Here is a 23,755-nt window from a genome sequence, read left to right on the forward strand (position 1 = left end):
CGACGTGTACCATGAAAGACGCCACTTGTTCCACGTGAGCAACAAGATGTGAAAAGTCAACAGCCACGCAGACACCCCCACACACACACTCCGTAGACAACATGTATGTACCAAAACAATATCTTTTATTTGTAGTCCATCACCACAGCCCTGGTAGGCTTCTCTGCACCAAAGCTAATGGAGAAACACATGAGAAGCGTATACAATAGAGAAAAGAGGAAGTCAGCTGGATGGTCAGCAGTACGTCTTCACACTGGGCGCCACACTTCCCGTTCTAAAAGTTGTGTCAGATCTACCAAACCAGCTCTAGAATATCTGGCGTACTTGCTGTGGCATTCAGCCGCTCCTGTCCCATTCTGCTGACCATTGGGGGGGATTATTGCTGTGGGAACGATTATTACCCAGAGTCAACAAGAGTTGTGAGCAAAACAGGAACAAGAACACACAAAGCACGTCTGGGTGTTAGCAAGTATTACTCATGTTGGCACAAGTTGAGTCCTGAAATTCTTGGTGCACCAAGTCCAACGTCATTGACAACTTTAAATGGGGGTCGGGGGTGATTGTGCTGCAAAGCTGCCGGGACGCTCACACTAATTGTGTTGCGCTCAATGGTGAAAAATAGAGAAAGAAGACGCTTTCTGCAGACGTTCCATGTTTGTGCTTTTTTAATAATACTATTATCTTAATGAGGTCATAGTTTGGTTTGTTATACACTGGAGTTACAAAGGAAATTAAAATAGACTAAAATTCGAATAGCCCACCAATGGTAAACAGTACAGTATTTTTAGGGGGCATTCCTCCCCCCATGAAAGTTGGGTGAGAGGAGTTGAGAGGTCACTGATAGAATGCCTATACATACGGACACATACCACATACATACCACACAAACATACAGTCTCACGCACACACACGCGCGCTCACGTATATACTGTACAGAAACAGTCAAAACAATGGAGCGAGAGACAAGATGGAGTTCCACTAAAGTCTTCACAAAGCACAAATTCTTATTCCTTTCTCTTGTTCTATACCATTTCATGACAAATTTGTTTTTTTTTTATTTCAAAAAAGTAGACATATACTGTAGCATCTCCACGCTGACGTTGAGTTAGGTTTATTCCTCTTCGATGTTGAAAGTCATCTTTATAGTCAGATAATCAAAAAACACAAGAAGAGTTTTGCGAAAACTGATGCACAACAATCCCATACATTCTGAAGTTCATGAGTCAAAATTCAATGTTCTTGTGGAAAAAGTACTCCGGTGTGGGCCTGTCCGAGTCTCCATAGGAACAGTTCCCACAGGACATCGCTCATTGACTGCGTAGCTCCATTGTGTTCGTTTCTGCGTACGTCCTCGCTCTTGCATTATACTTCCTTTACTTGAGTTCATCAGTTATTTCTGAACACTATCCACACACCAATCGCCTTAACTCCATCCTTGTGTATTGTCCAAGAACATTCTACGTACAAGGTTTCTGGAGGATTAAAACATTCCGGGGCCCGGACTGAACCCCATGTCCATGTCACGTGGCCTCATCTGACCCCCCATCATCATTGTCTGCTGTGGAGGGACGCCCATGCCCTGCAGCGACATCATCATGTTAGGTGAGCCGCCAGGACCCGGGTGGGCCATTTGTCTCCCCTGCATCATCACTCCTGGACCCCCAGGGCCCATCATCCGGTGCTGGGGGCCCATCATGCCTTGGCCCATGAATCCTGGGGGCCGCATTGAATTGTGGCCCGGGTTGCCCATCGGCATGTCTTGGGGGCCCATTCCCCCACCGGGCCCCCCTGGCATCCCCCCCATCCCCTGCATCGACATCCCCATCCTCGGCGGACCATCTCCCATCATGCCCTGCATGGGAAAGCCTCCGGGGTGCGGTTGTTTCCCTCCGGGGTTGTCCCCCCCACCTCGGGGGAAGTAAGACAGAGTCTGGCTGGGCTTTTCTGATGGGATTATCCTGGACAGGTCAAACTCGGGAATACCGGACGCTCCCGGCCGCATCACCTCGTGAAGGTCCGCGTCACTGAATCCACCTTGCATGCTGTTGAACTCTGGCCCTCCAGAGTTATTGGGCTTGCACATGCCCCCATCGACCCCTCCGCCGTGAGGCATGTTCCCCATCCGTCCTCCCATGGGGCCTCCTTCTCCCTGGAAGCCCATCGGGTGGCCAGGGAAGCCTTGGGGACCAGGACCATTGTGCGGGGAGAAAGGGCCCTGCTGGGAAGGGGACTGGGTGAGAGGGTACGCCTGGCTTCGGTGAGGGTAACCCATGCGTCCCTGGGGCATCATTTGGGGGTTTCCCATACCGGGGTCTTGGGGATTTTGTGGCATCATCATGCCATGAGGCATCATGCCTGGGCCCATATTGGGGGCATTCGGAGAGGGCATCTGTGGGGGCATGCCGTGGGAGAGGGGCTGAGACGCCATCGGATTCATGCCCAGAGGGCTGAGGGCAGACATGGGTCCAGCATTTCCTGGTCCCATCATACGTGGATTACCTTGGTGGTTCATCACCATACCTGTAAATGCAAGACAAAAATAAGTGATTGTGTATTCTCTGCATGCACTGAGCTGGTGCAATTGAAAGAGCAAATTAAAACAACAAATATTTCAGATGTCTCACCGTTGTTGTTCACTGAAGGCAGGTTAGGGGAGCGAGCTGGGGGCGAGTCATCGTCAGAGCTAGCAACAGTCTTTATGGCATCATGGTAGAGTGGGGTGGAGCTGGGCATTGCGAACTTGGACATGCGTGACATCATGATGGAAAGAGGGTTCTGGGATAGAGTTGGCTCAGGCGGTATGGCGTACGGACTGCCAGACTGAACATTGCCTGGGAGGGACATGGGGCCAGATGAGGGCCCTCCTGAAGGTGGGGCTGAAGGAGGGCCGTTACCACCTGGAGGACGGCATGATGAGAAGGGAAGACAAGACATGAGATGATAAATAGCTGAGACTTCTCTGGCGGATTGTTATTATCTGTAAAGACGGAGTGGTAGTATGTGCCACTCGAGGCTCAGTGAAATATAATCGTGTTGCCACAAGAGGGAGCCGCTGGTCCATAACCCAACCAACCCCACCCTCATACAGATGTGGTAACTTAGACATTTACTTGATAAACAGCTTCCACATTTGTATTTTGTACGATTGTAAAATAATCGAATACAGATTTAAAACAGGGGGTCATACATTAATTATGCAATATTAAAAATCAAATGTTTGACTAAAGATGGGAATACAATTAAACGTCAAACCATTTACAAAAGCCCAATTTTTAAATCAAATATGCTCTGAAAATTGGAGGGGGACGGGGATTGGATATATATTAACCAAGTAAAAAAGAACAGTTGCTTCCTAACAGAAAATGGATTAAGGAGACTCCTACCTTGCTCCATGCCACCCATCATGTTTGGTGAGGTGATGCTGAGGGGGGGTTTGCCACCCTGAGGTGGTACTCCAGGGCTCTGCATGGGTGGCTTTGGTGAAGATGCCCATCCTGGAGAGGGGTTTGGAAGAGAAGGAGACCTCATATGAACAGGAGAGGCACCAGCTGAGCCCATCATGGAGTGGGGGGATTTCATTGGTGCTGAAGATGGCGGAGGCGGAGGGGCACCGGGGCCTGTGGGACCAGTGAGCATGCCAGCCAGCTGGGACGGCGTCTGAGGAGATTTAAGGTTTCCGGATGGAGAGCCCATCATGGGGGACTGCACTTGCCTCAGAGGGGGGGATTTGAGTGGGTTGATACTGGGAGAGTTTCCCCCTCCTGCTTGGACATTCAGATCTGCTGGCTTGCGGCCCCTCTGACCTTGTGAGGGGCCACCACCAGGAGGGAGGTGGTTCATACGGCCATTGCCTCCTGTTGGTGTAGATCTGTGCTCCGGACCAAAAGCTTGATCTACATGCGGACCCCGCATTCCTCCAGGGCCCCCTGGGAAGGGCCGCCCAGGCCCCATAGGGAAGTCTCCCTGCTGTGACTGGTCAGGGAAGGGAGGACCCTGCATGGGCCGGCCTTGTGGACCCATGTTCTCCATTGTAGGTCCTCCACCTCTCATTCTCATGATCTCCTCGGGACTCATATTCATGGAGGGATCTCGTAGCTTTGCAGGGTGCATATGAGGTCCTGGCCCGGGGCCAGGCCCCATGCCAAACTCGGGTCCCATTTCCCTTCCCCCCATCCCTTGGAGCCTAGAAGACGGACTCATTGGACCATCAATGGGCATTCTGGGAAACATCCCCATGCCATTACCAGGTTCCATTCCGCCTCTTTGGTGCCCCATCATCCTTTGCATGTCCATCATCATCCCTGGAGGGATGCCCTTCTCCCCACCCATACCTTGGTGGAACATTGCTTCTTGGACTGACTGAGGATTCGGAAAACGCTCGCCACGGCCCCCTGGACCGCCAAACATTCCCCCAGGTCCTCCGGGGAAGCCTCGTGCATCCCCCATACGGGGAGGCATGTCGTCAGGCCAGCCCATTCCAGGCCTCGGGGGTCCATCCATCTCAGGATTCATCATGCCAGAGAAACCGGGCATTCTCTGCATATGTGGGGGCATTCCCCGGGGGCCAGGGACCGGGCCAGGGCCCATGCCCATGCGCTCCTGGTAGTGTTCTGGAGGACCACCTGGTCCTCCCCACATCTCTCCCGGACCCATCTGGTAGGGAGGCGGGGGGCCTCGCATCATGCCGCGAGGACCATGGGGGTGCATCATCATGTCCGGAGGGAGGGGGCGGTGCTGCATTTCTTGCTTCTTCCTCTTCTCCTCATAAAACTCCTGCTGTAGCTTCAACCAAGCCACCTGTTCTGGCGTCATCTGATCTCCCTCTCCACAGCCCCCTGGACCCCCCATGTGCGCCCCCATCTCATCTTGCGGAAATGGGGGCATGTCCCTGGGACCATGGGGTGGGCCATGGGGTGGGCCAAAGGGTGGACCTTGTGGGCGGGGTCCCCCTGGCCCGCCGGGCGGTCCGAGACTCTGAGACTGCGCCATCATGGCCTGTAAGGGACCCTGCTCGGACCTTCGGGGTGCACCATCAGGGCCTCCATCGTGGGGCCCACCATGGGACTGTGGGGGCACAGCTGGTGGAGCATCCCGATCATCCGGGAAAAGCATGCGCTGAATATCTCGCAAGGTCTGTAGGGAGCGCTGGCGGTGCTCCAACTGTTCTTGTGACAGACACTCTGTGTTGGCCTCCATGTTCAGCAGCTCCTGGGCCAGCTGCTGCTGCTGCTGTTGCTGCTGGGGTGTCAGACCAGAACCACCAGAGCCTCCACCTTGCCCTCCCTCAACTGCTGCTTGAGGGTTGAGGCCTGCCTCAGGTAGGGCGATGGGGGCCTGGTCACCTGGGGCAGCAGCATTACTGGGGCTACTGCCGGGAAGATTTTTGGATTCCATGCCTGCAGAGGATGACCCTTCCTGCGGAAGAACACCAGATTGGTTCCCTTGGTTGGAAGGCTGGGGTGTGGTTGGCTCTGCCATGCCAGTTAAGGACGGTTTGGATCCGGGCTGGTGGCTCTGATCTTGAGCGTGGGACGGGGGCTGCTGGGGAGCCTTGGAGTCATTTCGAAGGGCGTTTGCTGCATTGTTCTATAGCAGAAAAGTGACAGAAATGGGTTTGGGTTATGACATGCTAGATGCTGGTGTGAAAAAAGGACATACATGCGCATTGAAAGGAATCTTTACCAGCAGGAGGTGAGCTTTGTCCTTGCTGTTGGAGATGTTCTTCATGTGGAAGGCAATTATGTTTTCTGTGTGGCCAGTTAGAACTGAATCAGCCGCCCTGTGGACAAGAAGACAGACAGTCAGATACCGGTCATCAGACACAATAAGTGTATCTGTAAGCTCCCATTTGAACGACAGTGGGCTGAATGAATGAAGACTAAATGGGACAATGCCAAGGTCAACAAACTAAGCAAACTATTTCTATCACCACACACACTCCCACACATCTTTGATCGCTAATTCCCCAATGGAGTGTTGATCTACGTGTAGGAACTTAGCTCCCACTGAGGAACATACATGCGTCATGTTCAGATACACACAATGGATTTAGGCTATGACTGGGAGAAGGAAGGAAGAGAAGTGGTGGGAAGAGAGCATCTTAGTGCCACACACAAACAACAAAGGCACAGAGATAAACTTCAGGCATTGTTAATTACATTTCATTTCATTTTGAGCTAAACTTTCAAAAATGGATTTGTGGGTGTATCGAGATAAATTAACCTACATAAACACATTTCAAACGTGCAGAGATAAGCTTTAACTGTAGAACTATTGCCCAAACATAACAGTATGCTATACATATGTACAAGAAATGCACTCAAAATCAACATTGAATGGCAAAATAGAGTTACAATAGTATGAATCAAACCAGGACACATGCAAACTTTTAGTCTTAGCCTCCTTACTTGTTAGCCATCTCCGTGGTGAAGACATAAACAAATTTTGTGCCTGGTTTCTGGCCACTCGCAGGTTCCGTCGTCGAGCCTTGGCCTCCCAGTGCATTATGGGAGGGCGTGGAGGAACGACTGAGTCCGGCATTGGAGGTAGAATGTGTGACAGAGTCCTGGGGCTTCACGTCACTGGAGTTGCAGTCTGCAGGGAGACAAGAGGACCACGGCTTTAAGACCAGGACTGGCCGATGGGTAATGTGGTTCTACCGAGGCGCTGCCATCTGTCAAGTTGATCAACGGCGCGGCTTCTGTGGATGCTCGAATGAACACGCTAACACACTTACTGAAGAATCCTTTGTCATCTTCGTCACTTTCTCCCCCAGAGCACCAGTCGGCTCCACTGTACGGCTGCCTCCTCTCTGCCACGCACATCCTCTTCACCCTGCTGCTGTCTGCGAACACAAACACACACACAACCATCAGTGGGCCCCGGTTTATCTGTGTGACTACAAAGAATATCTTTTGATGGTCTCCGGCTGTTTCCTTTGCTAGACAATAAGAAAATAAATGACTATCTACAGGCCTTTTCTAAATAAAAGGTACGCAGTAGTACGGGATTTAAAAAAAAAAGAAAAGCATAAAAGCAAGTAAAGACGTCATCAAGTAACTGACGAGTCTTTCCCACCAGGCTCAATCCAACTGTTTGATCATTCTGGTGAGAATAAAAACATTCATAGTCTCAGATTTGAACTGATCAACATTTCTCATCCCAGTTTCCTTCAGGATGTAGTCGGATAATACAGAGTACTGGCTCCACTGGTTGGTTCTCACCTTTTTCCTCACTGGTGGGTGTGCCACTCTCTGGCTGTTCAAACGACTCTACTGAGGTGCTTCTCTCCCTTTTGACTTTAACCTTGGAGCTCGGGCCAGAGGTCAGACCCTGGCCATTCTTCAGCCCCATGCCGCCGGTCATATTCGAAGCCCCTTTGGAACCCAGGGTCTTGGGGTCGCAGGGCGAGGCCTGTGATTGGCTGCCAGTGCTCCCAGGTTTACCCTGATTGGGCATTTTAGAGTCTATCTGGGTGGCGGTGGAGGGGGACATGACGGGAGGTGAGCGTACCATGGCCTCCGTCTTAGGTTTAGGGCTGCCAGACAGAGGAAAGAAAGAAAGAAAAAAACATAAGACATCATTAATAATAATTTAAAAAGCCAAAAGAAAAATGCAAAAATGCAATTACTTTTTCCTCTGCAACTGGTAAAATGTCTTTATGACCTCCTGCACTGATACGTAGAAACACTATTAGTATTATAAATGACTTGTGCACAGTTAAACATGGAGGAACAGAGAGTAAAGACACTATTTACAAAGCTTACTGGTTGCGAGTGCACGGAGGGCAGGACACATCCAACTGGCAGAGAACTACCTTACCACACCCTGATCTCTTTTTCTGTCTCACTCTTCCTCTTCTTAATGTGAGCAAGCACGCACACCCATGCACGCACACACACACAAACTTGTAGTAAGTAGCATGAAATAACATGCCAACATGTCCAAAGAGCAGAGTTGCAGCTGAGCCCATTTTCTGTACGTCCACACAGACACACAGCTAGCAGAATTCTGGCAGTCCAGACAGCCGTTTCCAGAGGCTCAGAACCATGAGTCAGCAGGGAAAACCTCTAACGTTGGTGTACTCCCTAACCCGAGAACAGCGCTGGATTACCCTTAAAAGACCATGCAGGTAAAAGAATGATGCGCAGTTTCACTACGGATGTGTACAAACCCACCAATAACAAAAGGCCTTAAAGGTGGTTGCTCACTCACTTTACTCTAATAGTTGGGATGGCTCACATTTACCCCTGAGTTTTATAAGTAGGGGGAAAGAAATCTTTAGGGCCATGGACGTTTTCTCCACACATGCAACTAAATTCAAAACATAACACAATATGCACCTCGCAAATGATAAATATGTGCGAGAACATACCAAACACTGGCAGGAAGGATGCAATCAATCTGCAACCATCATCATATCAACTCAACCGCTGCTTAACTCTGCATTAAATAAGCAGAGAAATGACTGGTCACAGGTTCTTTTTAGTGGAGTTGAAGTGGGAAAACATGACTGACTTAACTAATTCTGCTTGCGCAGCGGTTGTGCTGCTGAAAGTCTGGACCAAATGCATAATCAACATTTCCTTCAGTGTTTCGCTGATAAGGACACAATCATCAGGATCGCACACACACACACACACACACAATTACCAACAGCACACAGCGCCCCGTAGGTGGTTTTTGTACAGTACACTCACCTCTGCGTGTTGGTGGACGGGGAGTTCTTTAGCCTATTGGAGTGCATTGAAGGGGCTCCCAGGACTACAGAACAGGGTGGAGTGATGAGCTGGTGAGGACTGCCGGTGTGTGCGAGCGGCGCTTTGGCGCGCACGTTCCTGGAGCCGGGAACCGGGTTCCCGATGCTGGAGAGGTTTCCCCGACCGTCCTTGGCCTCCTCGCGCTCTTTCTTCCCTCGCTCCTTCTTGTTGAAATGTGTCGCTGCTGTACCTGCCGCCGCTGGCCTCTCCTCTTGGACCTCCAACATTCTCTCTATGTCCGTGTCTGTGTGGGTGGTTTGTGCACGTGTGTGTGTGAGTGTGTGAGAGAAGGTGTGTAGAGACGTTCCGATAGTCCAGAAGTCTTTTCTTGTTCGGTGTGTATTTATGAAACTCCCCCAAGGGGGCTTTCAACGGCCCTCGGGCACACTGTGAGGAGAGAGAGAGAGAGAGAGAGAGAGAGAGAGAGAGAGGAGATGGAACTGTTAACAAAACTGGAAAAAGGAGGCCATAGTCTGAACACACCCAAAGTGAGTACAGAGATTTGTTTTTTACCACTTTAGAATTGATTGTAAATTCGTTTTTAAACCTGAGGAACATTATATGCTGTGTTAAGGTACCAAAATGACATTTGGAGATTTCTGCAATAATTACATTTTTTGGAGAGTGAGCACTTCTGATTCTCATTGTTCTTTTCTTGCATCATTTTTGCAATTCCAAGCTTTTTGGGGAGCCCGTTATGCAGACACATTTAATAACGCCATTTTATAATAGTCGAAAACAACACAGTAACACTGCATGCATTATTCAGTCCCTTTCCCAACAAGCTGGACGATACCATGGCACAATGACACGGTTTGTACTGATGTGGGTTAATGCCGTCTCTGTAGTGTACATCACAATGCTCACAGAAACGTGTCCTACAGTAATATCTCCATCTCCATAGTGGGCTTATATGACAAGGGACCATCATCAACAGCTAATGGCAAGGACTGAATCTGTGTAGGGAACAATATTTTAGAATAAAATAGTAACATCACTGCATGTTTCATGGAGCTAAACGGATAAAATGGCCACAACTGCCTGTATACTGCATATGTTGGCTGATAATAAAGAAATTGCAGCAGAAATGTGTGTGTTGGGTCCAACGGTGAGCTACACAGCACAGTTACATCGGAGGGATCCTTATCGTACTAATTAGTTTGTAATGTTCATATAAAAATAGAATAATAAACGGTTGGTTGCCATTCTCAAAATTTCTGACTTCTTAAATATCAACATTGGCGTCAGCCCTTAATCCGCGTCCGTCGGGTTAATCCTTGATAAAACTGCTCTGGGCGGGATATCACGTTAACTTTGCAAACACCAGCGCGGAGCCGTGACAGTAGCAAACGGGGGAGAGCGGGAGCCGCGTCGAGGGCCACGCCGACCGACCACGCGATCCCGCTTGTGTGAGTCCAGTACGAGCACCGCGTCGCAGAGAGAGAAGCAGTCGGTTGGATTACATTGTCATCCCGAAAATATTTAGGAGCTCTTCCAAAAACACTCCACATTGTAACTGGCTCCAGAGTTCCCTTGGGGAGAAGGAGGTGGAGTGTTCCGGGGGGAGGGGGAAGGGGTTAATGGGGAGGGAGGGGGCGGGGGCACTGGGAACCAGACATATACACTTGACTCCTGCTACAGCGGCAGCACTCGCCGGTCTGAGGAGAAGTGATTTACAGCCACCAGGGTCCACATATCACCACCGCACGCGGAGGCCGTCGGCTCTGCAGAGGCGGAGGGGGAAGCACAAAGGGGCCCTGTGTATCCAAATTACACCCCGTGTGTGATCGCACTGGTGTACATGTTTAACTGTACAAACACACGGTGGAGCAATGGGCATGTTATTGATTGCTGGACGTTGGGATGTGTAGAATTAATACAAACGGCAAAATATAAACATTTTTGACCTCACAGAAACTGATGGAAATGCCAAAGTAGGGCTTTGGCTCAAATAGTCCTTATAGTGGGTCTAAATAACGAACACCATCAGCAAAACACACATTCTGCTCGCGAGGGTTCAGTGGCGTTTTTTGGAGTTGGGTTCTTTTGTCAGAGCGGACTTTCAAATACGGGGAAGTCGAGGAACGTGTGAGAAGAAACATAGATGCCACTTAACTGTGCTGTTGACTATAATTTGTTCATCAAACTGAAGCACTGACTTGAGCAGAAAAGAGCCGCCAGACAAGCGCACTAAGCAAAACAGACAATAATAACATCCAGGATTTTGCGAAAGAAGGGTAGGGTGTGTGTGTGTATATATATATATATATATAGTTTTTAATTATGTAACGGCCATGGTTTGCTTCAAAAAGACTGATTCCCACCACAGGACATGAATGTTCAGAGCTATTCCAAATGGCCACATTAAAAAGGATGAAATACTGCCGTGGGCAGATAATTGCTCAAATATGGTGACAATGACAAACTTCATTTCCTAAATGACATTTAAGGCAAGAAAATAAATAAAAATGAATTCAACCAGAGAGCTTGAGGACAAAATTAGAATCCCGCTCACATTTCCAGCTCTGCACACCTTCCCTAAATCTAGTAAGATTGAATGTTGGATTCTAGATTTCAGCTATTTGCAAAAAAATGAAAAATTGTTGCACTAAATCCCCCCTTGCCATTCGATCATAAGACAGTGGTGGTGGGGGGGGGGGGCGTGGTGACTCTGCCGCCCTGACTCAGGTGGAGACATTCGTCCGAGCCGATGTGCCGCGGGGGGGCCCTGAGGCACGGTGGGAAGCCCTTTGCGGCCCACTGGGACGTGTGTTCAGTTTGCTAAAAGGAGGAGATCTCATTTTATTGAAAGGCAAACCACGCTGCTACCGCATTCTGCCCCCAGCCGGCACGCCGGCCCTCAGAGCTGATATCTGAACCTAAACCCTAATCACACGCAAATGTGTGCAAAGTGAGCATGTGCACGCATGCCGCCGCAACCAGCATGAGCCGTCAATCGCCTGCTCGGTCCGATCGGAAGCTAACAAGACACTAATTGGGGAGCTTGCTGACATGACTGTCATATGGAACGCACACGTACGTACACACACTAGACGCGCACGCCATCCACAACAAACCGCCGTAGAGGCAATCACAGAATGAGGTTTTTTTTCTCCGTCTCCAGTAAAGACGGTGAACTGTCCATCACAGCGCACAAGTGGAGCCGCAGTGAACTTAGTTAGTGGGGAAACCGTATAATGAGGCTATAAAAACCAGCTTCCTGCCTCTGATATCAATATGAGGTTCCACATGAAAAGAGGGCACAGAGTAGTTCAATTCAATTAGGTTCAGGTTTTTTTCTCCCGAACGCGGGTGGCATTAAAAGGGAGCGTTTCCTTTCTTGCTTATGTAACAGTTGTGGTACGCTGGCTGAGCGCACTGTGGAGAGCAGACCGTCCCTGCTACGTCACCCAAATTCCTCCCAGAGGCAGATTGGGCGCTTTATACCAGTAGAGGGTCCACTGGTATGGGGGGAGGTGGGGGTGGAAGCCGAGACCGTGTTGCCAATCCACACAGCAACTCTCTTCCCTCATCTCAGCCCCGCTGGTGAAGGGACTGCTGATGTTTCAGCCTTATTTATGCAAATCCCATTTTGCAGTCACAATGAAGAGACTCTCTCTCTCTCTCTCTCTCTCTCTCCCCTTCTCCCTCTCCCATTATTTGTTTAGGCCAATAGCAGACACATTGTTTCCACCTCTCCTCATATTTTTCTGTGAGAATGTACAAATATGCAAAGCCATCAGCAAGGAACTGTGCGGTCTGAAGGAAGGAGCAGCAAGCCCTCTTAAACAGAAAAGCCTTTTAATCTCTTTCTATAAAAGGACATAAGTTACACGCACCCCATATTCATTAAAATCATATTACCGTTGAATGAAGTCAACGCTTTGTAGAAAAAAGATGTAAGAGGATCAAAAGCTAAAAAAAAACAATGAAGTATTCCTACAAAATCATGCATTTTATTTCCTATGGGACTCGCCATAAATAAAAAAATAAAATATTAAAACATAATAAAAAGTTGACAGCGTGCCGGGTAATTCGGCCCATTGCCACGGGCCAACTTCATATTTCTATGGAGTGCTTCTTGATTTGAGAAATGGCTGATAAAGCTGCTAGCTTGAAAGCTACGACTACCAACCAAAGCCACGTTGACGTCCACGTTTATTCCCCCAGCAATAGTTTCGGGGGCAGTGGAGGGAAATTTAGCATCAGTGAGCTGCGTTTTTCACCCGGATACTTTTCAAAACTCGACAACATCCTGGACAGCAGCTGCGAGTAGTTTCATAAGATCTCCTGTTCTACCTCGTTGAGGACTACTTCCCACGCGTACCTGTCGGGCTGCTAGTGAACGACCGCATACAGAAGGAACTGCGTTGACTCTACTTTTAAAAAAGATAAATAAAAGAATCTACCTGCCGGTTGCCAGGCTGATGAAAACACCTGTGTGGTCATCTGTTGAGGGAAATACGCCGCACCCTGCAGTCAGCAGTCGTGACTCATTACTTACGGAATGTCCGGAATGCCAAGTGGGACTAAAGAAAGCGCCGTGACGCCACAGAGTGAACATTTGACATAGGGGCCCTGTCACGGCAGACGCACCACGCACGTACAGACACTCACACGAGTACGACCCGGCCGCGACGCACACAACACAAGAGCATTTCCGCGTTCTCCGGACTGATCCTAGAGTACGATAGCTGCACATCAACCATCCCTCTCCACCCGGGTAGTCTTTCTGCCGGTCTGTCCTTTCCTCCGGTCCGCAGACGACGCCCTCCTCCGCCCCCCGGGGAGGCGACATGTGTGTAACGTCACATTCGGTCATGTCACATCGCGGTGACAGAAGCCCAGCCGCGTCCATCACAATGATGGAGGCGGCAGTGAACGCGGGAGGATAGGAAGGAGGGTGGGATACAGATTTAGCTGCGGCAGGAGGGGGCGGGGCTTTTACACAAGCCACTCGGGTGGGTGTTTGTGTCTGAAACGCGCACACACACACACACAGCTGACTCACTGGCGACACATCTGTTGGGGGTAGCCTGGGCACGGGGCCATGTGTGGCAGCCAGCGCCAGCAGCAGGACTGGCACTCAGCACTCCGGCCGGCTCTGATCTCCGTCTCACACACACTTCACTCTGCACTTCCATCACTGTCCATCTGCCCCACGTCTCTGGATCTCCGGCTAAGTGGGTGTGTCTTTCTCACTCACACACACACCTTTCTGCTAGATACAAGACAAAGAGACTGCAAAAAATGGCAACAACATGCCATTAATACCTCGTGCAAGACAAACGTGGGTTCTAATCCAGGGTGTGTTATTATCAGACGCCTACTAGTGTGAAATGCCAAAGACAATGAGTGTTTACAAAGTGTAATGATAAGAGGTAGTTGAAAACACATTTACTTGCATGTATTAGATGTAAAAAAACAACAACAGTGAAGCATATACTGCAACTTTTGGGACACTGCAAAGGCAATAAAGCACCAGGTTGGTCAATTTCAGACAACTGAGTGGAAAATAACTTTAAAGTCTCTCCTGCAGCGAACAGCGGATGTGTGAGCCATAAAAGCCTAAAGGAAAGGCCTAAATGAGGTGAAGCACACATATGGATGCAGATTTCTCCTTTAGTCAGGCACATAAAACTATGCTTCCTTTTGCTTACAATTAGCACTTCAGTGCACCACAAACTGCTTGCGCTTCGGTGGGTTGCGAACGTTAGCGTAGCAGGACATGGCCACAGTAGCTAGAAGTTGATGGTGACCGTCCTACTGTTAAGCACAATGGCATTCTGCACTGTGACTGATCAGCAGTAACAAGAGTACCTCCCCGGTCTAATGAGTGAGACCCCACCCTGGACACATGTTGGGACTGGTTCACATTAGGTTTGAGTGAAACGTGGGTCCACGTAGATCTTTCTATATGTCTAATATAGAAATGGATCCTAGCAAAGTTGCAATCAGCTCTGGTTTCCATGCGTGTCAAACTGACAAAGAATTTGTTTTTAGAGCTGAGAGAGCTCCAGCTACTTGTCGATTCGTGGTCCAAGCTGCACTACCGGTTTTCTGTCTGCGGCCTCTTTTTGGGGTTTCTTGCGGTCTACAGCACTCGGCATATGCTCCATATCATCCTCAGATCTAGTGAATTAAACCTTTTTGCGTTAAGCTACAATATTTTATGCATATCAGGTTACCGCTGGTTAAAAATGGTTAACAACCACTAACAGAGACGCTCTCTTCTTCAGATTTGTGGCCAAAAGAAGAAAGCCAAACAGAAACTCCATTTGCTCAGAATGAGTCTGCTGCTCTTTGTGCAGACCCCCTTCCCTCCTCCCCTCCCCTTGACCATGCTCTGTGGTCCGTGACCCCCTCCCGCCCCCTCCCCCACCCTCCATTGCGACGGTCGCTCCCACACTCGGGCCAAATTCCTCCCCTGTTCACGCTGGGAGGACGTCTCCCTGTGGCTAAGTGCATTGTGGGAAATCCCAACGGGCCTTCAGAGGCCGAGCGGACCATTGAGGGAACGCGCCTCGCTTGTGGTCAAAAGCCTCTTTTGCGTTGATGTAGCAGCTCACAACAGACGGCACAGAAGCAGCAGCCCCACGTTAGAGGCAGCAGTCAATAACGCCTACACCATGCAAATAAAACCAACCGTTTATAGCACTAATTCAATCTTAAGACGTGGGGCCCGAAATCCTTTTTTTTCCCCTAGCATCAAATGATTTAAGACTTCTCAACCTGTCAGACCCTGTTCAGGCGCCGTCACTGACCTGGCATGACATCAAACGAGCGTAGACATATTTTAATCACAGCGGCAAAGAAAAAGACTACACGAGTCAAATGCCGTTTCGTCTCCAATTGTACACCAAAATTAGCACTTTGGAGAGAATATGAGCCAGATTGTGTCCCTGAATTACCCCACTTTGCGCGTGTGCGTGTGTGTGTGTCATTGCCGTGGAATTTTAAACACACTGGCTAAGGCCGGCCCAATCAGATATATACAGGCACAGAGCAGCATACATGCACATACTCATGCTATTGCACACGGAAACACCCACATGCGGCAGTAGTTAGCGGTCCTAAAAATGGCCGAGATGCACTGAAAACTGCTGGGCGAGTTTATGGCAGCTGCTGCTCCCATGAGTCGGAGCTTGCGTGACTCTGGAACTATGAACGCTCCTGAAACGAGACGCGTCTACCCGGCTTTTACCCACATGATGATGTAGGTAGTAAATGTAACCCAAGTGGCCTGAAATTGCAATCTGCCTATTAGTCCTCAGACTGGAGAGGAATTGAACCTCCCTCACCCTCAACAGCTCATCTTCTCAGTGGAGGTGGTGGTGGTGGTGGTGGTGGTGTCAGTCACACCTCAGTTTGCATGAGGTTGTATACTGTAGTTCTGGTAGCCGATTTTTCTAAAAAGGTGGCTACAAAGAGGGTGGGGGGGGGTGAATGTAACAATTCGGGGTCACGATTGGGAGTCTAGAATTTACATTTAGGCTCTAGTGTGTTTCATTACATTCAAGGTGTTTGAACCTCATTAAAAAAGGCAAAGAATACATTAACATTATGTGTTTATGGGTATGAGCATAAGGACAGGGTTCAAATTACTAGACAACAAGCAAACCGACAAAACACAGAAGACGAAGATGGAGATTTGAACAGTTCAAATCTAGTTTTAAAACCCGCCGTTTAAAAAGAGTGCGGCCGTTTGTAAAACCAAACTGATTATTTTGCAGCTGAACCCGGCAGAAGCAGAAAGGAGGGAATCTGCTCTTCATAATCCAATATTTTAAAAGCGACCAGAAAACCCCCCCAAAAAATAACAGAATTGGAGCATTCAAAGATTCACAACAGATGTTAGCGCATTAGCATCAGCACCGCAGGGATCAATATCGTATGTTTTCGGGAGGTCCCTGCGGATCGCCGCCCCTTGAGTCGGGCCGATATCACCGAGAGAACGGCCGCACGGTCGCGTCGTATTGACCAGACTGTAACGGCGTGCAGGTGAGCAGAAAGCGGCCTTTACGTCCGTCGCCTACAGTTGGTTCTCTTTGCCGACAGAACGACGCAAGTGTCAACAAACTGGTGGCGAATCGGCTGCAAAGCCAGAATTGTAAAGTCTGACATCAACCCGTTTGTAGTGGTCTCCTTGGTTACGGCACCACTTGCGTACAGAGTAGTCTGTGAAGCCGTTTGTTTTTCCCCACAAACCAAATGTGACTCTGAGCAAAGCAGAGCATTAATTATCAAGATCACAAACCAAAGAAATTAAAAAGGACTTACACTGGCAGTGCAGTCAAAGAACACTCGACAATGAGGATTTGCGGCGGTTGATAGATGCTTATCGCAGGTTTGTGAAATTAGCAAAACTGATTTGGAATTCAAAGCGAGCTTTTTGAAATGTGCTCCGTGTACGTAGCTTCATGGGAATTTGACAAATGGCAGAAAATCTGAGATCTTGTGTTCCTTCCCCAAAAATCCCCAGACAAACAGTACAGCTTGACGGCAGCCGGCTCTCTGAACTTCCGCTGGTTATTGTCGTGTTATTGCGCTCCGCTATCGTGCGCTAACCGGCCAATCTGGCAGCTGGGGGGGGGGGTGGTGGCGAGGTGGCTGCTTTTAGCTCGAGTTAGCCGGAGGTGACAGAGGGTCAGCGAAGCCCCGCGGTTTCCACCTGAGAGAGTGGCACCGATTGAGAGGACTCCTCCTCCTCCCGCCCTCAGTAGCTGTCAATCACGGCAGAGAAACATGAAAGCAGAATTATGGGCACTTTGTGACGGAGTCAGACGCACCCCCGGGGAGCCACTAGGGGACGACTATCGCACCGCACGTCCACACAGACTGCGACCGCCGCCTGCACCAAGAAAGATATGAAATGCAGCTGGTAGAAAAACACAACCGTATTTATAGCTGTGGCTGTTTGGGAAAAGGCACACTAAGCAGTTAAACACGCACTACAAATGGCTGGTCCTGAAAGATGGGTTTTAAAAATGAGGGCCCACGTGGAGCCGACTGGCTTTATAATCATAATTTATCTGTGTTGACTGCTCCATATCAGACGGCTTACAATTTGAGTAAATTAAAAGCGTAACTGAGAACACAAACAACTTGTGCGCTTATTTGTCTACTCGCTGAAAGTTTTGCCGGTCGTGGCCATAAATGAGATATTTCATATTAACCATTCTAAAGCATTTAATACTAGTCTGTTTCGAATAACTTACGTCTCAGAGAGGCTTTTTTTAATGAACACTCTGATTGTTACTTTAATAAAACCATAATATCCATATGTGTGCTTTCCAAATGCTCATCACATTTTCTGTATCGTCTTATCTCATTTGACACGTTATTGTATTTTGCCGTGTATCGCTTCTGTAATTTGAACCTTGGTCTTTCACAAGTGCTGTGAATGTGTTCATTTTGAGGGAAAACTGATTCCACTTGTTCTCTCTGCATATTAATTCTGATACCAAATCAAGATCTTATTGTCTGAGACGGAACCTTTTTGTTTCTCAAAATCGGTCGACTGATTTTTATAATAGTTTACGTTTACATGCTTGTTATAAAACTGTCTGGTGTCCATTTTACAGGAATAGTAATAGCAATAAAACTTAATATTGTTTGGTCACGTCTGGTCGATGCCTAATTTACTTAATAAATACAATAAAGGCGTCAATGCTGGTTTAATGTATTAGATCAGATCACCATTTGGCCTATTCTGAAGAGACGTGAAAACTGACCACTACTACCATCACCACCTACTGGAAGGACCATTGATCATATTTGCCGCATAAATCCACTCGCCAATATTTATATGCAATACTTTTTTGGAACTGGGAGAAGGCGATTCCCGAAGGCGAAGAATTCTCTTTTTGTTTCTCATACTCACATATTTTCATGTCATGCTGCCGATATCAAAAGTAAACTGTAAATAATTGTATATTGACAATTTAACTTACAGTTCTTGAGTAAAGTAAGTAAAGCAACCTTTCAACATCACGCTGAACCTGCTGGCACTCACGACCCGGGCGACTCACGAGGTGGGCGAGTTTTAATTCATTTAAAACTCATTTAAAGCAAACAAACGCATGGAAACACGAGGACGCGTCCGCATCCATTTCCCCGAGCCCTTCACCTCACGGTGGTTTTTGCTTCAACGCGCTTTGCATTAGATAGCAGATAAATATGCAGCGCGTTGTGTCCTCAGCATGTGCAAGACGGGAGACTAAGACCAAACATCGCGCTGAGAGACCGAAGCAGTGACGTCATTTTCCTCCAGCGTCAAGAGCGGAGCAGGAGCAACCGCTTTAGGAAACCACGGCCTCGCTCATCGGACTGCAGCCCCGCGTGTGGGCACATCCAGAGATACACGGCAACGAGATAGTGACGGATGTCAGGGTAAGCCTGTGCCCGGCTTCTTAGCGCTCCTTTGCAGCAGCGTTGACCTGTCGGTAACTTATGGCGCCAGTTGGTCTTTGCTGCCAAACGTAATTAAAAGGTTAATATTGGTTATATGAATAGAAAGAAATTATAGTTTATGAAGGTCGTCGTGGTGCAGGTGTTAGAGAAGGTGTGCTGGGAAGCACAAGGTTGGTGGTTCGAGTCCAGGCTGCCCCATGTTCCATGTCGAAGTGTCCCTGAGCAAGACACCTAACCCCTAATTGCTCCCTGGGCAAAAATGTGAAAAAGCCATGGGTTTAAAGTGTAATGTAAGTCGCTTTGGATAAAAGCGTCTGCTAAATGATCTGTAATGTAATGAAGAGGTGTAAACTGTAACAGTAGAGTACCAGACAGAAAGATTGCATTCTGCCATGGCGATTCCTACACGTGATGAAAACCAATTATTGCTAGAAATGTGTCAAATCACTACCGCATTCACCAATTCACTACTCCCTTTATGATAGTGAGCAGTTTACTCTTCTGTGAAATAATTTGGACATTGTAATTTTGCATCTGCACTGATTTTAGCATACAGTTGCATGCAAAAGAGTATCTCACACACACTTATTAGAGAAGCTAGACTGGCACAGTGCACTCCAGCTATAAATGAATGTCAGTCTTTAGATTATGTTTTAGTTATTTAGACATTCTTTTCAGAAAGTGTCCACTGCATGCAAAAATGTATCATTCTGGCAATAAGAAACGGGGGATAAAATGCAGATTTTTCGGCGAGCTGACAAGTGGTACTCATGTCATAGCTGACCTGTTTGAGTTAATTTGTCTTAGAAATAATCCAACCAAGTAACTACCCATTCATGAAATTGAATGCAGAGCTCTGGGATCGTCTTTACCCCGTGGAATAGGCAACAATATTAATGATGGATAAGAGTGGCATTCGGCAATGCAACAGGATGCAGACACAAGTAAAACCAGCACTTCAAAAGCCACGGAACAGTCACGAAATAGAACATATTCCAACAATGCAACCCACGCTGGAGTGCATCGCGCATCGGCTTTCGTCTGTTGCAAACCGTCGCCAAATATGACCGCCGTCGACCGAGTTATGAGCACTACGGCAATGAAAAAAACGGGGATGATAGAACGGCATTTATGTGCAGTCTGTTATGGGCGTACGCTTTTTGAGAACAGGGTAGATGTGTTTGCAATGAAAGAAACTCTGTGATAAAGTGAGAAGAAAAAAATAAAAAGCGAGAGTTGAGCCGGGTTACCTCAGAAGCCCCCCTGCCCTTTCAGCAGGGCCTCATATGGAGAACCAGGCCTCGGGTCCCCTGGGCACGGATGTCTGCTTTCCACTTGACTCCTCCCAGCAGTCAGCCAGTGAGGCCGTGCAGGAACCTGGGCCACTCACGACACCTTACAGCCACAAGTCATTCACACCTGGAACAGAGGGAGACAACTCAGCTCATCGGGTGCAACGCAAACAGGGAAAGCAGCACGGAAAAGCACTCAGTCGCTCATGTTGACAAGACCAACATGCAGCAAACATAACCGGCCCGAAAGCTCGGGTCATTAGGGGCAGCCGCGCTTTCTCGTCGCCTTTTTTTTTTAAACCCAGACACTCATTTATACTTTAGTTATCGACCCGTGTACACATAAGGGACTACAAAACAGCGTATGATACTCTTCTGAGAGCTTCCTTGCTCCTTTGCATCAAAGAGGACTTCCCTCGAAATATCCACTGTGGGAGTGAAAATGAGACACCTCAATAATTCAAATAAGCGTAGTGGCCATTGAAGATTTTATATATATATATATATATTAATGAAACAGGACAAAGCCAATGCAACAGATACAACTCGATGGCAGACAGCAGTGTTGCCTAGCAATCAGAGACCAACCAGAGTCCTGCATTGGGAAGGTCGGCACATCGGGCCCAGCAACCGGCAGGTATGCTCCAGGATGGTCCCGGGACCGGATACTGAGCCCCTACCTGTTAACCCAGAGGTCACTCTGGACGACACCGTGCAAACTGCACACAAAGAAAAATAAATCACAAAAGCCACTGAGATTTTTCTCTGCGGAATTACAACAGAGCAGTAACGAAGGCAATATGATGCTGAATACACCTTTTGAGTCCATGCCAAATGTTTTCTAAAAAGAAAACAGGAAAATAAAAGGAATTGGGTGACACTTACTATCGCCTGGTTGCCACCAGGTGTCATTTACTAAGTACGTGTATACTTAGGACCTGTGGATTTCGTTTACTCACAAGCTATTAAAGAAAAAGAAACATTAAAAAAACAAATGTGGGTAAAAACAAAAACTCAACACATTCTTTGCCATCTTTTGCTCACATGCACAGCAGGAGTTGCTCTCGAAAAGTGCCTTAACTCGAGGAAGTCTTCCTAAAATACACACACACACGCGCACACACACACGCAAACCTAAAACTCTGTAAATAAACGTTTGCCTTAACGTTGATGTTGAAGCACACAACAACCAAAGAGACTCCCGCATGAAATCTCGGCGCCTCACTGGACAACTCGGCGGACAAAGTGATTCCATGGCGCTTGAAAACTCCAGGAACTTTTTTTTTCCTTTTTTTTTTTTCCCCTAAAAGAAGTTGTTCCTGTTTCGCCAGAGAAGTGGGGGGGAAGGGAGGACTTCAGCACTTGCATTCATGGAGCGTCGGCCAGCGCAAACAAAGTCTTCCCCGAAGAGGGAGGCACTGGACGGCGGCGGAGAGCGAGAGAACAACGACGTCGGCCACAAGCACGTCGAGAGAGAGAGAAGGGCAAAATAATAAAGAAATAAATCAAACCCCACTGCATGGGATTCCTTTCGGGGCTTTCATCCGCCGATAAAACAATCCGGGCCTCTTCGGGGCAAACGCTTCTTTTTTTTTTCAAGTAGTGCTCCGGTAACAATGTAACAATTAAACCGCTCGGCGGATGATACGACTGGTCGACACAATCAGCAGCAGAGGCCTGTAACGCCGCTGCGCGTCCACAAATCATATCAAAAGATGTATTTATTTAGAAAATAATAAAGAAGGAAATACAATACCAGCGGCGCGGTACTCCCGAAGAATGCAGAACATGCATGCTGCATTGTATCCTTTTCTCATTTTCACGAAGCACGGGCGGTCCTCCGGTATAATGGGGTAAAAAACAATATTTCTCCGCGGCTTTTACGCCACGCCGAAAACATCCTGTGTAATCCGCTGCTGCTGCGCCGGGGCAGAAATCGGCATTTACGGTGGAAAGGGATGCTCCCCGTCTGCCACACCAGACACGACGAGGGTTTTTCTTTTTTTTTTCTCTCTTTTTTTTTTTTTAAGCTAGCCAGCCTTCGGGGAGAGAGGCACGGAAGAACGGATACCGGAGTGAGATGTCCCCGGGAGGAGGACTCCGCGTGTGCCCGTTGCCAGGAGGCGAGCCGTGGAACCGTAGACTTTTCCACCTGAATTCGAACAAGCGAACACTCACCTGGAGTGCTAGCTGGGTTTCCTCCTTTCCTCGAACGACGGATTCATAGCGTACACTAATCAAATCACAACATTATCACGGGAACATTATAAAATAGAAATATGCCTCCCCCCCTTTTGCCCGAGCTTTCCAGTGGTCCTACTCCATTACATCCCAGTCAAGATTTCCTGTCGGCTCTCCCACCCCCCTCCGTTTCTGCTCGATGGTTTAGCCCGAATTCTAAGTAGCAATTCTAGGTCAGGTCTGTGTGCCAGTGAGCATGTTACTGTCGGACAGCAGCGAGACGTCCACTCCGTATTATACGGTACACACTATGTATGCCGACATACAAGTATACAGAGGACTACAAAATAATTGTGTTGTTTTAAAAAAAATGCAATTATTATTTCGGGATTTATATCATGTTTTTGTGGAGATGTCATACTTCCCATCAAAAAACGTTGCATTAGTTATATGAATCAAACTTGGGAAAGTTAACTCAGTGAAATATTTAATTATAGAAGCACATGAAGAAATAACTCAACTCTGGTGCAAATAACTAAGAGTTGACTATTGTATTAAAATTGATGATCTCCTTAAGGTTTGTTGTTTAACAGATGAAATGTCACTTGTTTTGGGGCCATATAAATATATTGATTTAATTATTTATCCGGAAGAACAATTCAAGATTGATTTGAATGTCACTGCTGACATTATGATTTTCTACATTCATGATCATTTATCCAGTGTCTTGGTTGTTTATTCCGTTTTTTTAAGCCCTTACTTGGCTGTATTTGCATTTGTTTTAACTGGATACATACATTTACTATTGTACTTCCAATAAGTGAAAATCTGAAGTCAAAGCAGCAAAGGCTAGTAATCCAGCTGTTGTTTTTTTGGTCCAGAGTATAGGTTCACAAAAACCTTTAATCCTACATTTCCCACAATGCAAATCCCTTCACTGATCCTCCCTGCTTGGCAAATGACCATGTATTTCAAACTCCACCCCCAGTTTGTGACTCATGTTTTCTTTTATAAAGCTCACACTTAGATAACCCTGATGAAACTGACCTTTAATGTGTAACATCAGTTAGAGTTCCCTTGAAGACACTTACAAACACATCAGTATCAGTT

General features: G+C 47.8%; 1 protein-coding gene across 5 annotated transcripts; it reads right to left on the reverse strand.

Moving 5' to 3' along the window:
- Window positions 1–104: 104 nt before the first annotated feature.
- On the reverse strand, window positions 105–22,974 carry bcl9 (BCL9 transcription coactivator). Of its 5 annotated transcripts, XM_078090335.1 has the most exons (11): window positions 21,350–21,659; window positions 21,053–21,183; window positions 20,423–20,591; window positions 8,700–9,146; window positions 7,224–7,537; window positions 6,737–6,844; window positions 6,408–6,594; window positions 5,683–5,779; window positions 3,384–5,586; window positions 2,625–2,897; window positions 105–2,520 (listed from the first exon to the last, which is right to left on the reverse strand). In XM_078090335.1, exons 4-11 carry the CDS (start codon window positions 8,984–8,986, stop codon window positions 1,481–1,483), a joined length of 4,509 nt encoding a protein of 1,502 aa, XP_077946461.1. In that variant the 5' UTR covers window positions 8,987–9,146; window positions 20,423–20,591; window positions 21,053–21,183; window positions 21,350–21,659; the 3' UTR covers window positions 105–1,480. The 5 variants fall into 5 exon arrangements, with proteins under 5 accessions (XP_077946461.1, XP_040057171.2, XP_040057170.2 ...); XM_040201237.2 differs by lacking the exons at window positions 21,053–21,183; window positions 21,350–21,659 and adding an exon at window positions 22,643–22,845; XM_040201236.2 differs by lacking the exons at window positions 21,053–21,183; window positions 21,350–21,659 and adding an exon at window positions 22,221–22,845.
- Window positions 22,975–23,755: the final 781 nt, after the last annotated feature.

This window comes from Gasterosteus aculeatus, chromosome 16 (genome assembly GCF_964276395.1).
Source record: "Gasterosteus aculeatus chromosome 16, fGasAcu3.hap1.1, whole genome shotgun sequence".
In the NCBI taxonomy this organism is placed as follows: Eukaryota; Metazoa; Chordata; class Actinopteri; order Perciformes; family Gasterosteidae; genus Gasterosteus; species Gasterosteus aculeatus.

Coding starts and splice junctions, on each gene's coding strand:
- bcl9 (XM_040201239.2), bottom strand. CDS start 8,986: ATGTTGGAGGTCCAAGAGGAGAGGCCAGCGGCGGCAGGTACAGCAGCG. Junction 7,538..8,699: donor CCGTCCACCAACACGCAGAG/GTGAGTGTACTG, acceptor TCTGTCTGGCAG/CCCTAAACCTAAGACGGAGG. Junction 5,780..6,407: donor ACCACGGAGATGGCTAACAA/GTAAGGAGGCTA, acceptor TCTTGTCCACAG/GGCGGCTGATTCAGTTCTAA.